Below are 15806 nucleotides of genomic sequence, written 5' to 3' on the forward strand. Positions count from 1 at the left end.
GATGCTCTAGATAGAGTTCTGTAATTGTATCATATAATAACTATGCATAAATTATATTATACTATTTTATATATACAATAGTATTACATTTAGTCATTTAGTAATTTAATTAGTCTTTCGCTTCATTAACTCACAACCACGTTGTCCATTTAGTGAGGTCACCTACAGCCAGGTGTGCATGAGAGCATTCAGTAAACAGGAAGTGGTCTCAGGTAGTTAGTACTCCCCTTCCTGTGGATCGAAGCCAGGATTGGCTCGTCCCCCAGACCTTCCGGATGAGTACTGACCTGCTGGTCCTGACTGGTACCCATGCTCCGAGCCCTCCTCATACTGGTTCTGGTACTCTGAATCGTGCTGGTACTGGTCTCCATCTTGGTTCTCAAATTGATCGGCTCCCTGGTTCTGGTTTGAAAGTTGGTAATGGTGACCTCTCTCTTCGGGTGCGGACCAGCCCTGGTACTGTCCATCTTCCTGGTTGTCGTCGTCGGGGGTGAAGTTGTCGTCGAGGTGGTCGTCATAGCGCTGGTAGGTGCTGGCGTGAGCCTCCTCCTCTTTGGCGCTGAGTTCCAAAGAGCTGTGCCATATCCCATAGCAACCATAGATCAGCACACCTGGGGAGAGACAGCCCAAAATATGTTACTTTGCATAGCAACTGTTGGTCTGCATGAGAAAGAGGGAATGTCCCTCTCCTTTTCCCTCTCCTTTTCCCTCCTTCCCTCCCAGTTGTGATACTGACCTATAGAGCACCAGACAGCAAACCTGGCCCAGGTGAGGGGGGACAACTTGAGCATGAGGTACGAGTTCACCAAGATGGCCGCCACGGGGACGAACGGCACGCACGGCGCCATGTAGGGCAGGATCTGCCCACTCTGCGGCTGTCGCAGGATCATCACCAGCAGCATCGCCATGGCGCTGGCCAACGCGGCGGCGGCCAGGCCTGCCACCACCGCGCCCACTCCGACCCCTCGCTCCACGCCGAAGATGATGATGGCCCAGAGGAGGAAGGAGAGGAGGAAGAGGAGGAGGGTGCAGCGCGTCACCATGCGCCCCGAGGCTGGCGTGGGGCGGGCCGAGGCATCAGGGACCCCCAGCCTCACACGCAGGGGGTAGTAGTGATTACCCAGAATCCTCTTCAGCAGGGAGGACGGGCCGCTGTGGAAGTCTGACCCGTCTGCCTCGCCGCCTGCCCCCCCGGAGTGATAAGAGGAGCCGTCGGGATCGAAGGTCGACGACCCGGACGGTCCAATCAGCATCTGGTCATCGTTAGTGGGCGTGGCTCCGTCGGTGTTTTCGGACAGAACGCCTTCCTTTTCCGCCGGCCCCTCGTCGCCCTCCGGGGACAGGAAGTGATGCGTGTCGATGTGTGTGTCGGGCTGGTAGCGTAGCAGGAGGATGCACACGCTCACCAGGGTGTAGGCCAGCAGGGTGCCAATGGACATCATCTCTATCAGATCCCTCAGGCTCACCAGCAGAGACATCACTGCTGCCAGGCAACCAGACACCACACACGCCGCCACCGGCGTGTGTGTGAGCGGAGACACGTGGGCCAAGAACCTGGGACGCACACACACACACGTGTTTCTGTGTGAGTGTGTGCGTGTATCTTTGTGTGTGTGTGTGTGAGTGTGTGTGAAACCTGAAGCAGGGCCGGTCCTTCCTATAGGCGACATACGCAGTCGCCTAAGGTGGCATGACGAGGGGGGCGGCATTTTCCCAAGTGCATCCATTAATTAACCCTCCGGCACTACCAGCAAAGGGCGCCAACTGCGCCACGTCATATGTCCGTGTTGTGGTTGGGTTGGGGCGGCACACCGATTTAAGCTCCCGGGGGGGGGGGGGGGGGGGGGGGGGGGGGGGGTGCTGGTGATAAATCTGACCTGAAGAGCAGCCCGTCTCTGGCCATGGCGTAGATGACTCTGGGCATGGGGAAGAGGGAGCCCAGCAGAGACACGGTCAGTCCTGCGATGGAGCCCACCGCCACCACGTATTTACCAGCCAGGAAGCCGTGGACTGCAAACATCTCCATCAGGGGAGCGGAGCCATCGATCAGATCAGACGGGACCATCAGAGTCAGGATCACGCTCACCTGGGGGGGGGGGGGGGGGGGGGGGAGGTGAAGGGGAGGGGGAGTGAAGATAAGGGAGGAAAGAGAGAGGGTTGAGAGACAAAAGAAAGATGACAGATGGCTGATGACAAGCAGCCCATTCTGACAGGTTCTGCCCCCCCCCTCCCCATCCCAGAACATAAAACGATGATGCTCACGGAGACGTAGGCAGTGAGGCAGGTGATGAGCGAGGCGGTGATGGCGTAGGGGATGGAGGTGTTCGGGTTCTTGGCCTCCTCCCCCGTCGTGGCGATGATATCAAAGCCGATGAAGGCGTAGAAACAAGTGGCTGCTCCATGCATCACCTGCACAGGGGGAGGTTACCATGGTTACGCTCCCTGCATCCCCTGCACAGGGGTAGGTTACCACGGTTAGGCTCCCTGCATCCCCTGCACAGGGGGAGGTTACCACGGTTACGCTCCCTGCATCACCTGCACAGCGGGAGGTTACCATGGTTACGCTCCCTGCATAAAACTTCATAGGGGGAGGTTACCACGGTTGCACTCCCTGCATCAGCTGCACAGGGGGTGGTTACCGCGGTTACGCTCCCTGCATCACCTGCATAGGGGATGGAGGGAGGGAGGAGGAAGAGGGGAAGTCTCACCCCTGACCAGCCGTAAGGAAGGAACCGGCCTCCTTCCCAGTTGCCGGCGGAAACGAAGAACAGTCCGGCAATGATGATGAAGACCCAGACCACCATGTTGACAACGTTCAGAACGTTGTTGAAGCCCACCGTGTTACGTACCCCCAGCACTATGATCACTGTGACGACCAGGGATATCAGCAGGGCCAGCAAGTCTGGGTAGGACTCCTCCCCTTTACCTGTGACAGAGGCACACCTGGGTTAGACGACACACACACACTGACACACAGGCTTGCACGCTCACGCACGCTCAGGCACATGCACGTACGCTCACACACACGCTTACACACACACTCACACAGTCCCTAGGGGAGTGGCTACCCACCCAGTCCTCGGAGCGTGCCCAGGTGAGTTATCATGTAGTTGCTGATGCTGTGATTGGCCAGAGAGTCAAACATACTGCTGAGGGCCGACGCCCCCGCGGCTGTGCCAATCAGGTACTCCAGGATCAGGTTCCAGCCAATGAAAAACGCCACACACTCGCCCACTGTCACATAGCTGTAGGTGTAGGCGGAGCCTGTGGTCTTGGGCACACGCACCCCAAACTCTGCATAACACACTCCTGGAGGAGAGAGTCACTGTTTACTCAAACTCAAATGTTTGAGTAATGCAGTTCTGTGTGTGTGAGTATATGGGTGTGGGTATGTGTGCGTGTGTGTTTGTGTGTGTCTTACCTGACAAGATGGAGGCAAATGCTGCAATACAAAAGGACAGGATGACGCCGGGCCCAGCCATCGCCTTGGCAACCAACCCAGCAACCACGTACATGCCCGTGCCAACACAGCTCCCCACGCCTAGCGACACCAGGTCTACGGTTGTCAGGACCTTGGCCAGCCCCGCCCCTGCCCCCTCCGTGAGCTCTGTGATATCTGACCCCTGACCCATGACCCCGATGGGCTTGGTGCGGAGGAGACGGGAGTAGAGGCCATACCACGCATCCCCCCACGCCACACGACCCAACCACCCCGCCATCACCACGGCGCTGGCAACTAACTTTGTTTTTTTTGGTCTGCTTTTGTGCTCCTTTGGTTCATCTACTTCTGTCAGCTACTCTTCTTCTCTCATTCTGAGCCGTCTACGAGGGTGTCCCTCTCTCTCTCTCTCTCTCTCTCTCTCTCTCTCGGTCAGAACGTGTCCATGGCTCCTTCACAGTGCACAGTCCCAGCACCAAGTGATTCCTAAACGGACAAAAGAAATTGCAACCTGAATAGGAGGAAAAAAGCAGACGAGGAACAAAGTCGTAGCGACAGGAAGCAGCTTTTTGAACGTCGTTGTTGAGGGAGGTGGCCCAGCCCGGGTGAGATGACCAACGGACACAGAAACGTCGACACATCGTGCTTTCTCCTCCATCGCCGGAGCGAGACTCCCACGTTAAAACATTGATACACACCACAGATCACCTTTCACAACGGAAAACTCCTACTACGGCAGAACGCCAAAGGAATCTCTACAGCACAAACCTACACACTGGCAAACACAACACAAGTTGTTTCATTTGAATAAGTACGTCCAAGAAAGACGACTGAAATAAGTATCTCAGATATCCAAAGGTAGCAAAACAAGGCCCCTCTAGTCAAGGTAGAAAAGTTGAACACAGAAGGAAGCATACACTTAAAAACGGTCAAATACCTATTTCCTGACACTCAAACAAACAATTATGTATTTATATATGAGGACATATTCAACACTTACTTATTAGCTGGTTTCCATGTTCTCTAAGGAGAACACACAAGCGAGCAGGGTCTGAACCAGGAGGAAGGGGAGAGGGAAAGGCTGATGGGAGCAGGCTTAATTATTCAAGGGTAGGTCCATGTGATCAGTGGCAAATATATAATTCATCGCCCAAAGACTGAGTCTGTGTGCAGTCATATGGTTGACCGAGGAAAGGTTCTAGAGACCTCAGAGTAAAACACTGACCAAACTATGGCAGAAACACACTGAGAACCTGACAGCTGTCTGTCAACACAGGGGAGGGTCGTTGGCTAACTCCAGTCGTCAGCGTTGGTCTTTATCTCCAGAGGAGATAACCCGGGCAGAGTTTATAAACACTGTGTCTGGCGTCTCCCCACCAGGAGGATGTCCCCCCTCACCTGTGCTTCTCCCCGCCCCCTCGACACCCTGCTGGACGGCAGCACAGCCCCTGAGTTAGGCTGGAGTCACGTTAGACTGGGATGAGGGTATTGTTGTTGTAATCTGGTGGTAATCTGATAGGTGGTTCATATTACCAATTTGTGGTCCAGGGAGTGTGAGCCAAGACTGGTGAGAAGCACGCACACACATACACACACACAAACAGGGGGTAAACAGTGCACCCACTTGGAATTCAGACACTGTGTCTGGATGAGACAGAAAGGCAGACATCCCATCTCTCTCACACACACACACACACACACACACAGAAACCGAGGGCAGTTCTGGGGTCTCTCAGGGTGAGGAGGAGAACGGGCATTCTTGAGGAGATACAGCTGATCAGGTGCAGATGCGATAGTGGGAGTTCATCCAGACACACACACACACCTGGCCGCTGCAGTCTGGGCAGGGAGCTGTAGATATCATGGTACACACACACACAATGATGAAAGACTGGGAGCAATACCAGGAAAATGTCCTTGAGGAATTCATCTTAAACATTTATTGGCACTCCAAATATAACATGGTAGAAAAAACATGGTAATGATCAAGAGGAGGACCTGCCAGTCCTGTCTGAGACATGGTTGAAAGTATGCCCTTACAAAGTAGAGGTTCTCACTATCATTTCTTCACACATATTCCTCTTTGCTGTAAATTAGTCACAAAGTGTCCTCAAAGGTTAAGCACTCACTGCAACGAGCGCTTCTGTGAAAGAACTGACATCCCAATCCCGATTCACAGAACTCAAACAAAAAAGATACTAGCTAGTGGATTGCTGTGTGCGGGGTTGAGTGACAGGTTATATTAGATCCCCAGATTTAAGTGCACAACCTATGATCCTTTTCCTTAAGTCTGTCAAAAACAACAACTGTTGGTACCCATCATGAGCCAGGCCTGAACCACAGACGATCCTCTGAGGACACCTAGTGGGCAACTAATAAACAACATGAGCTGAGTCAACCTACTACAGGGAAATCCCACCTTTCCCTATAAAACTCTTGATGGCTCATCCATCAAAACTATCAATGACAAAAAAAAGTTCACGACAACTCAAACATGACAAAGACAGAAGAGGTTGTTGAATTGTTTTCATTTATTCGCTCCATCTCTCGATGCAAACCTGTTTCAGTTTAAGGACACCCAACCTGGACTTCTAGAGCCAGTCATTCTGCACCCAACTCGCCCAGATGGGATGCTGTGGTGTGCAAAGTACCAATGTGAGGAGTCCTAATGTGGGAGGAGCTCTACTGTGTGCTGAGTTCTATTCGTCTGCGTCAGACTCTTCGTCCTCCTGGCTGATCTGGAAGTAGCGCAGCTCATAAGTCTCCTTATCAGACGCCACCACTCTCAGCCAATCACGAAGGTTGTTCTTCTTCAGGTACTTCTTGGTTAGATACTTCAGATACCTGTTGGCCAACGGTGGAATGAGTGTGGTGGAAGAGGAATGAGAATGTTATTTGAAGACCGTACATTGGTAACTGCATTAAATCCATTTGGTAGATGGTTTTGTCCAATGCGATGTACAAATAGAAGATACTGTCCAGCAGAAGATCAAGGATCAGAAGTGCAGAGATCTAACTGTAATTTTTTTTACGACTTTCCTAGATGCACTCATGTGGGGACATACTTTAAAGTTTTGGTTGATCCTCACCTCTTCGAGAACTGCTTCTCGGATGTCACATTGATCTTGTTCTTCATTCGGCCAATCTGAACTACATTACCCAGGTTTCCGGTTTTGCCGTTGACCTTCACCCTTTCTTTGAGGAAGGTTTCCTGTTGGACAGAACACAATGACACACTAGGGAAGAGAACCCTAGGGTTTGCACTAGGGAAGGTGACCCTAGTCCAAGATCAGCATTAGGGATGGAGTTTTGTTCGGACACCATCGGTATGAGCAGATAATTAGGGTGAAATTATGAGCTGCTGATCATTTCTACATGTTCACAAAGGGTCATTGTAAAAGTTTGACTGTGTTATAATCGGAGCTATGGTTTACTTGTGAGGCGCAGTGACTTACAAAGTTGGCCGAGTCCAAAATACCGTCCTCCACCGGGTGAGTTAGGTCCAGGGTAAACTTCCACGAAGCCCCCTTCTTTGTTTTCCTGAAGACGGTCTGTTTCTTTTGTTTCAGCTATAGGCCAAGAGTATTTGTCTGAATGACTAATGGAGCTTGCAAAGCTTCTAGCTAGCCAGCTAGTATTACCAATAGACCACGACTGTACACGTGTAGCTATATGGTATAGAGCTAGCTCTCTAGGGTAGCCATTTAGACTTCAGAGTTTTACGATTTATTCTAGTATTTTTTACATTCAATTTTAATACACAGGGCTTTAGGTTCATGTAATGAAATATAATACATATATCTTGCACGATAGGACATCGCATACATGTTGATTAAACGATGTATTAGCAGGACTCTTTTCACTTACCGGTGCCATGGTGAGCGGATGGCGGATAAAGGAAATTGCGTCGATGTTCTTCTTGTTTTGTGTAGTGGCGGCTGGCAACCAGCGTTACGGTACATTACTGCCACCTACTATTTTGGAGTGTGACCCAATTAGAGCTATCGAACCCTGGTCTTGGAAACATTCAAGTATCTTTAAAACAGAAAAGGCAACATTTAATAGATTTCACTACACTATTTTTTTGTTGGGACATAAGCCTACTTTATTGCAAGATAACTCAAATATTGCGACTATATGCATTGAAGCTGCAACTTAGTTCATTTGAGCTTGATTGACATGCGTAGACAGTAGGCCTACCTAGTAATTATCAGACCACGATTTTAAATTAAATTGGTATATCAGAAAAGTCATGCGACATGCGTTTTTAATCTCAAAATATTGGTCTTCCTTTTATTTCACTAAACCAACAGTTCAAAATTAGAGACCCCCCAACATGATAGGGTATTTTAAGTCCAAGGCCAGCTGTGTTCAACACACGCGGTTAGTCAATAATTGACAGCATCAGCAGAAACAGTCGCTGAATGGGTTGAGCGGGGCAAACAGCTTTGCTAATGGCTTTGCCTAACAATTAACAAGCATGTCCATACTGTGTAAACACGCAACTACAGCGGCATGGACAAACTAATTACAATGGCTTACGGGCCGTAAATACCAATAAAACCTTTGAATCATGCTTTCAGCTACATTCCCACCTACAATAAAGTTGAGGTGCGCGTCAAAATGAAATGCGATGACACCCATAACCTGTTTGCATGCATTTCCGAACAGTAAGTTGAAAGGTATGCGCGCTGGAGAAGGTGTGTCATCTGTAGCGTGTTTGTCACTTTCGTGTCAGGGTGTGGTCGCATCTGGTCTCTACACTGACAGGAACTTGTAAGTTTCAATACAATCTTCCGACCACCATGTCTTATTGACGCTTCCAGTGCGCCTAATTTCCAAAACATTGAAACGATTGTCATTGATGTACACTGAAACGGGATGGGGTGGGGGTGACGGGGACAAAAACACCACAACGGATTTCTATTAGTTTGAACTTTATTTGTTTTTGCCATCTCCAGTCAGGTGACAAAGGCCTCGTGTGAACAAAATAGTTTGCAACTTCACCAACCCTCCCCTCCCCCATCCTCCCTGATCGAGCCTCTCACGCACACCCCACTGCAAACTGGCCTCTAGAACATTCTGGAGGCCCCACTCCGCTACACACAAGCCTCAAGACACTTTATTCTATATTGGGATGACCAGGGCCGCAGTTTCAAGACCTGGCTGCCATGGTAACAGGTAAGCGCACAGGGCTCCTCGCACCCATCCGACTTCTACACAGACTGGCTCTGAGGAAAATTACTGAAGTTTGTTGCCGTTTTCCATTCAAAAAAATAAAATGAAGTCTTAAGAATTGAAATGTTGGGGTAAGTGCTAGTCACCTGCAATCCTGCACTTGGGAGAAGGCAGAGGAAATTGATCCGATTCCCTTGGGTGCCAGAGTGGCAGCCATGTTGGAAGCAGTATGGCAGCCAAAGGGGGACAAACTTAAAACCAAATCGGAGCTCAGTGTCACTGAAAGGGACGGCTTTCCCTACCCTCATCCATAACAAACCAGCACAGCCCCATCCCCACCTTCCCCCTGAAGGCATTAGACCTGCTATATTCAATTTAAAGAATATATATAAAAAAATGAATCATACAAAAAGCTGGATCCCATTATTTAGACATTCAGGAATGTGAGTAGCAAGACTAACATTTTGAAGGCAAAAATAACAGAGGAATGAGGAAGAAGTCAGAAAGAATCAATTTTAAGTTTTTTTATAAAGTAGATTGTTACTAAACAAAACCTCAGTGATCCGGCAGAATGCCACGCAGCAAGCTGCAGTGGGTCAGTCCTGACAGCATTGGAGACAAAAACAAAACCAAGGGATTATCACACAGAATGATTGAGGTTGTCTGTGAAGGCCGTCGCTTTGGTGACAGAACCAATAAGAATGCAAGAGACTGGTTGAGGGTGGAGCTTGTTGCCTGAGCAGCCAATAGAGTCTGCCTATTTGCCAGGGGTGGATTTGACTGCCACGGCACACTCTTCCCCCATGGCAGACAGCACGGAAACCTGCGGACAAAAAGATTGGTTACATTTAGTCATTTAGACGACACTTATCCAGAGGTTAGTGATGTCTGTGGCATCGTGCCAGGTCAAAATCAACATACTAGGTGACATGATTGCCTACTTGGATAATTGACCAGCCCATCACAGAATAATATCCCAAAGTAACCATAGCAACTTTTAATGCACTAATGTAACTGCCATAAGGTGCCATAAACACACAAACCCCTTTCACCATTTGTAACATGGTAAATGCCAGATACTGCCGACTCACCAAGAGTTCATCTCCTTCTTTGAACTTGGCTTCGATCTCCTTGCCCAGATCTCCGTCAGGGATGCGCAGGTCCTCCCGCACGTCTCCGTTGTCGGCCATGAGGCTCATGTATTTTTCGGTGATGTTGACCAGCTGTGTGTGAGAGGGAACAGCATGGTGATTCTGAACAGAACTGGCGTGGAAACACCAAAACAAACATTTGTTAGTTAACAACTGACTCATTTGGAAGTGTCCCTCTGGTTGCAAGGATGCAACTAGCTTCAATTACAAAACACACGGCTTTGAAATTACATTACTATATTTTAGTGGAAAAAATGTAACGTGCTGACAATTGTCAGTGCTGCATATACATATAAAAATATATGTTAATGTTATACCATGAACTAAATCTACAACAAATTTGATTGAGTGAAGTGGTCCTTCAGCATACAATCGACACAATGGGAAATAAGACCTGAGCAAGTCCTACCAACCCAAAACGTTATGTTGAGCATGCAGCACCAACTGACACCAACTCTAAACTAAACAGCATCCCATCTGAAACAATTAAAATCTGAAACTGGGTCCTGTTCCACAAAGCGAGTTTACCAAATAAGCCAGGCTTATGGCAGTTAGTCTGACTCATTTCCAGTTCATTCAGTTCCATCAACGTAGCTCAAACTCAGCTACTGTCAACTTATTCTGCGAAACTAAACTGGTCCGGGACAGGCCAACTGTCAGCACGTGTTGTTCCTTAACCAGACATTCCTGTAACACTGACCCAATGGGAAAACTATGATTCACCACAGACTTACTGGCGTGATGTCAAAAGTCAATTTAGATGTGTTTAGAGGGTGTGTGGGTTCTTTAATTAATAAAGTAAAGTCTATTAAAAAAAAAGCACCTAGACCTACGTAGCCCATCGTTCATATCACGGCGTGTCATTTTATTTCAATGAAGTGGTGGATGAGCTGTCATTATGCAGCTTAAAAAGATTGTTCTTTCAGGAAGAAGTTACGTGGTCGAGAACATCACGTTTTGCTGTGGTGGATTGATATGATCCATGTCGTACCAGTCGGGCTGCTCAATAGGGTGCACACGCAATTGTCTCTTGAATATCTCATATTGAATCTGACTTGAATTAGTCGGATTGCGTGAACTAGAATGGGCCTTTAATGACCCGCTTCAGTCCCCACTGACTTGTTAGGTTAATTCAAGTCAGGTTTGGGACTTTACTCCTGTTTTGAGCAGCCTTTATGGAACAGGCACTTGGTGTCTGCATTTAAGGCCCAGAATGCTTTAGGTCGTAGTAAGAATCACAACAAAAAAGATCTCCCTGGCAGGTGTGCAATTACCAACAGGACCCCCTTGCATCAGGAAACGACAATCTGGTCCATCTCATTCCCTTCCTAAATACTGCAGAACACAGGCCGGGACAAGAATGTGCCAATGTTGCGCAAATGTTTTTAAAGTGGCGGGACCCACTTATTATAGAGACTAGGTTCCCACCTTTTGTCCAATGATTTCAAAGTATTATTTTTTTTTATTACCATTAACAAAATGTAATCTGAAGATCACACTTGTGGGAACAAGTTAAATGACTCACCAATAACTCAACCCTCTTGACGTTAGGCACATCCATGTTGTGGGTGGAGGGGCACATGTCCTCATACTTCTTATTAGTGAAGATGTCAATTCCCACCAGATTCACCTAGAGGGGAAGGGGGAGAAAACAATTGTTTCACAGGGTCTGGACATGTCAACTAATGACATCCCAATAGACAGGACCATGTTTCATTACACAACAGGTAGTTCCGATCAAACAACCCGAATGGTCAACGAGACATTTCCAACGTGCTCAAATCCGCAGGACAGCACACTTAACTGTGCTCGAATGAAAAATGCCTCACCACTATAGAGTGATCGGCCCCATTATCGTCCATTCAAACTCGCCAATGCTCCAGACCCCATTATCGTCCACGACCTTTTTCTTCGGTTAATTTCTTAAAGCTATGCAGCAGCAACGAAAGAAAACAATTCATCGATTGTACACACCTTATATTGCTGCACACCAAATTACAGCATTTGAGCATGTAAATAGGCTCTCAAACCGTATGTGTAGCATCTGCCGGCCGCAGGGTCAAACTTGACTTTTCTCCATTGAAAGTGAATGGACAGACGATAATGGGACCCCCTGGCTAACTGCTCAAATTAGGAAAATAATTTCTCGGCATATTTTAAAACCAGAATGTTATAATATAGGCGTGTATCTATATATTAAAGTACAATGCTGTGACTTAACGTTTTTTAATTTGTTTTATATCGACATTTTCGTAAAATTTCTGATGAGTGTCGAACTAGGTGGACGATAATGGGACGGGACGTTTCCATGGCAACACTAACTGACACTTATGGGAGTAGAGATGCAAAAACTATGGAAGAAAATCAGTAACATGTTTTGAATTAAAAAAAAGGCATTGAATACTCGATATTGAAATTTAAACAAGACCGAACTCATAAGAATATATTTCAATGTAAAATAAAATTCAGGGCAAAAAAATTGAGCCTATCAAATTCGGGCTTTAAAAATTAATATTGTAACATCTGGGATGCCAAGGATAGGTAGAGCAATCGAGCCTTGATGCATGATTTGATCACACGACTCACCAAAGCATGATTGTTTTCCCTGTTAGTCATCATGCGTTCTCTTTATTGCTCCATTTCTCTACCTATCCTTGGTATCGAGAAGCTACAATCGGAATTTTTTAAGGTCGCGAACTTTATTTTACATTGACATATATTCATATGAGAATTCGGCCTAGTTTATTTCAATATTAAGTATTCAATGCCTTTTAAAATTCAAAACATTATGTTACTGATGTGCTTCCATAAAAAAAACTGCATCCTACGGCGAAGTTGATATGGCGAACACGGCTATTACTAGCTTAAAAACATGTCAAGTAGCCCTGTCCGATTCCGATACCTTGGCGTGTCCATGCTTGCCGGTCTTGGAGGTGGACATCTCGACGATCTTGCAGGGACGTCCCTTCAGCACAACGAAGCCGTTCTTGCGCAAGCTGGAGCACTGAAGTGGGAAGGTGGCGGAGGCGCCGGATTCGGCAGTGGAGAAGTCAAGATCAGGATCTGCCATGGTGCGATGGGTCAGGGGCACTGTACACAGGGAGAGGAGTGGAGTCAAACCGACCTGAATGGGATCAAACCCCCATTAATAATGTATACACTTGATACATTTTTGGCTGAACATTACAGGAAAAAATGTCCATCTAGTCGCAAAGTTAGTCCGCTTGTATACAAAGCCACGATGTTCGTTACAATTGCCACTGCGCTGACATTTCTAAGTAAATTATCAACAATTACAATCTCCTGCGCGATAATGCGGAGTCGGGTCTGCTTGGCTGATCCTACGCCCTATCCACGTGTCTTGATTTGGCCCAGCCAAAAGTTTCGTTCGTGATACGTAGCTAACGTGGTTAGCTAGCTGGCTAAACTTGTCGCATTATTGCTGCCAGCTAGACCTTATTCAGCATTGAGATATACTTAGCACTTAGCTACATATCGTCACTGGGGCTAACGTTCGGGCGACAGGCCAGTGGCAGAGTGCGAGACAAACTAACTGCACCCAGCCTAAGTATAGATGTGCTAACTGCTCTTAACGCTAAATGGCTTGGTGATAGCTACCGCTCATGTAACTCGCAGCTCGTCGTGACCGACAACAGCCTAAATGCAGATGGCTGCATGGCCCGTAATTCCACGAAACTATGAATTATGTTGTGCCCTTTAGGCAACAGCAAAATAAATGTTGACCAAATAAACGTTGACATTTAAAAAGACCACACGTTAGCTAGCAAGCCATTTGGTGCGGTAAACTTATACAAGTGTACCCAAGTTAGAATTTAAGGCCTCCTCAGCAACACGATTTGCTAACTAGTTAGCTTGAGCTAACCGAACGTAGTCCTTGGTTTAATCTGTCCTGCCCGTAATGAGCCGCGCAAACAGTCTGTTTTCCGTGTTTCTAATGTGGAACTTGTAATTTACAGTTACTAACCAGCTGAAAGTAGTTGATTTGCAAGTTGCTGCTGACTATTGCTACCCACAAACAGTAGCAAGCTAGCTTCTAGCCAGCTCTGCGTAGGGAATAGATGGAAATTGGAGCGCGAGGTCTGACGGGAAAAGTACAATGCTTAGTAGCTAATTAATAGGATCAACACAAAAGGTCTGCAAACGCGACACGTTGTATTATTAAATCCGAAAAATAATATTCAAGTCAGCTAGTTAGCCTTAAAAAATACTTGACTAGATAGGCTACACAAACCAAGTCGTTACCGTGAACGAACTTTACCAGCTGGATCAGCTTCTGCCTTATTGGCCAGTTAACGAGAAATTGAGCAATGTTTATTTAACTAACACAATTCGAGTTAAATAATGTACTGTTAACATCTGGTTTCACTAATTTCGGCTGACAAATCATACACCAACAAACGGGCAACCTTTCATTAATAACAGCCGACGCAACAAAAACTTCCAATAACAAGCGTGCGGAAGGCCTCATGCATGCCTGTTATTCATTCTGGCTAGCTAGATGGCCAGCTAGTGGAGCGTTAGCTAGCAGAATGTAAAACATGGACCCACACCCCATCTCCCTTGCGAACCTAAATGGACAATACAAACTACTTATCGGCTTTTCCGCGCAACTCTAGATCACTACCAACTACGCAACCCATTACATATGTTTAATTGACTGATGCAAAACTAGACTCAAGTTCTATCTTTTAGCTCATGGGTAGAAACACGCGCCATGCTACACTTACCTTGCAAGAAAAAGAGGTCCAAAAATGCGCAGGCGCGACCAATTTTACTGCGGCATCCGTAGAGGGAGGAGGGCCTTTTAAGTGTTCCGGTTGCCTGTATTCGGTTTGACATGCGGTGAATGCACTGCGCTTTGGTATGACGTTATGTCCTTTCTGATGGTCTTTATTGTTGAGCCTAGAAACAAGTTACACAACATGCAATAAAAGAGATGGGGTCGATTGCTTATTTATCAGAGGATGCATTTCTAGCAAAAAATGCTCTATAAAATAAGATCGAGTTTTACAAAAGATGTTCAGTTTTTATGTTAATGTTACTATCATTTTCCAAATCAGCTGTAACTTGTATTATCAAGTATTCTGGAGATGCTTTTTGTGCTTTATTCCAGAAAAACACACTAAATGCATTAAACGGGGTAATAAAATCAGGTACATAAAAAAGGGCGTATATATCATAGTTGTAGTTACAGTGAAACCATATTCTTAAAAGAAAAGGATGTATGCGTGCGTGCGCATAAGAAATTACGGAGCAATACGTCAGCGGTTGCCTGTGTTAAACTTGTACTTTTATTTAGAAAAACAGCACTGTCTTTTCAGGAGTAGGGAGACAAACAAGGGGAAATTATTTGCAATCATCACATGATCTATCAATCCTATATTACACGTTGTTGCTGTCCCTAACGATAACATCTGAAGATAAGAGCTTGTAAATAATGTGATAGCTGATTTGGCATGACAAATGATTACTTGGAGTTGATTGGGGCAAACACAGTTCTATGTCCAGATTCATTTTTTTAACCCACTGGGCAAACTACACTAAATGTCGAACGTGACAAAGCTGCCTCCAGAAGCACACTGATGGTGATTTGGATATTTTTTTTATTAAGAACATGTAATTACATAGGCTACTACCACTCAATGGAAGTTATATGGACCTTCAACAGAGCAAGACAGCAGAAATTGCGTAGACGGTCAAATTAGATGTTTTCTTTTTTTTTTTTTTTTTTTTCTTCTTTTTTTTTACTGGTGGAACAGTGAATATGTGTGTGTGTGCGCATGTGTGTTTGTGTCAGGGTGATGTGTGGATGAATAATTTGTCCAACATTGTAGAATAGCACTGTATGTTTTACAAGTTTAAAACATCCAAACAATGTTGACATTTTTCTTCATCAAATATGTTGCTGTACAAGGAAGGGACATGTACATGTGAATATGACAGAGTGCTTAATGAGTCTGAGGCGGGGTTTTATTGATCCCAGGGATTCAGACCGGGAGAGGACACACACACACACA

General features: G+C 46.4%; 3 protein-coding genes across 3 annotated transcripts; all 3 read right to left on the minus strand.

The window, feature by feature from the left end:
* Positions 1 to 216: 216 nt before the first annotated feature.
* Positions 217 to 3719, minus strand: LOC136957974 (probable cationic amino acid transporter). Its single transcript, XM_067252191.1, has 7 exons — positions 3422 to 3719; positions 3073 to 3309; positions 2709 to 2926; positions 2263 to 2409; positions 1878 to 2086; positions 737 to 1554; positions 217 to 611 (listed from the first exon to the last, which is right to left on the minus strand). The coding sequence occupies exons 1-7, from the start codon at positions 3717 to 3719 to the stop codon at positions 217 to 219; spliced, it is 2322 nt and encodes a 773-aa protein (XP_067108292.1).
* Positions 3720 to 5950: 2231 nt separating this feature from the next.
* On the minus strand, positions 5951 to 7333 carry rpl22l1 (ribosomal protein L22-like 1). The gene is made up of 4 exons (XM_067251638.1): positions 7307 to 7333; positions 6895 to 7008; positions 6529 to 6650; positions 5951 to 6283 (listed from the first exon to the last, which is right to left on the minus strand). Exons 1-4 carry the CDS (start codon positions 7313 to 7315, stop codon positions 6139 to 6141), a joined length of 390 nt encoding a protein of 129 aa, XP_067107739.1. The 5' UTR covers positions 7316 to 7333; the 3' UTR covers positions 5951 to 6138.
* Positions 7334 to 9126: 1793 nt separating this feature from the next.
* Positions 9127 to 12986, minus strand: eif5a (eukaryotic translation initiation factor 5A). The gene is made up of 5 exons (XM_067251600.1): positions 12956 to 12986; positions 12671 to 12858; positions 11294 to 11398; positions 9709 to 9840; positions 9127 to 9440 (listed from the first exon to the last, which is right to left on the minus strand). Exons 1-5 carry the CDS (start codon positions 12969 to 12971, stop codon positions 9375 to 9377), a joined length of 507 nt encoding a protein of 168 aa, XP_067107701.1. The 5' UTR covers positions 12972 to 12986; the 3' UTR covers positions 9127 to 9374.
* Positions 12987 to 15806: the final 2820 nt, after the last annotated feature.

The sequence above is a fragment of the Osmerus mordax genome, chromosome 15, assembly GCF_038355195.1.
Source record: "Osmerus mordax isolate fOsmMor3 chromosome 15, fOsmMor3.pri, whole genome shotgun sequence".
Lineage (NCBI taxonomy): Eukaryota > Metazoa > Chordata > Actinopteri > Osmeriformes > Osmeridae > Osmerus > Osmerus mordax.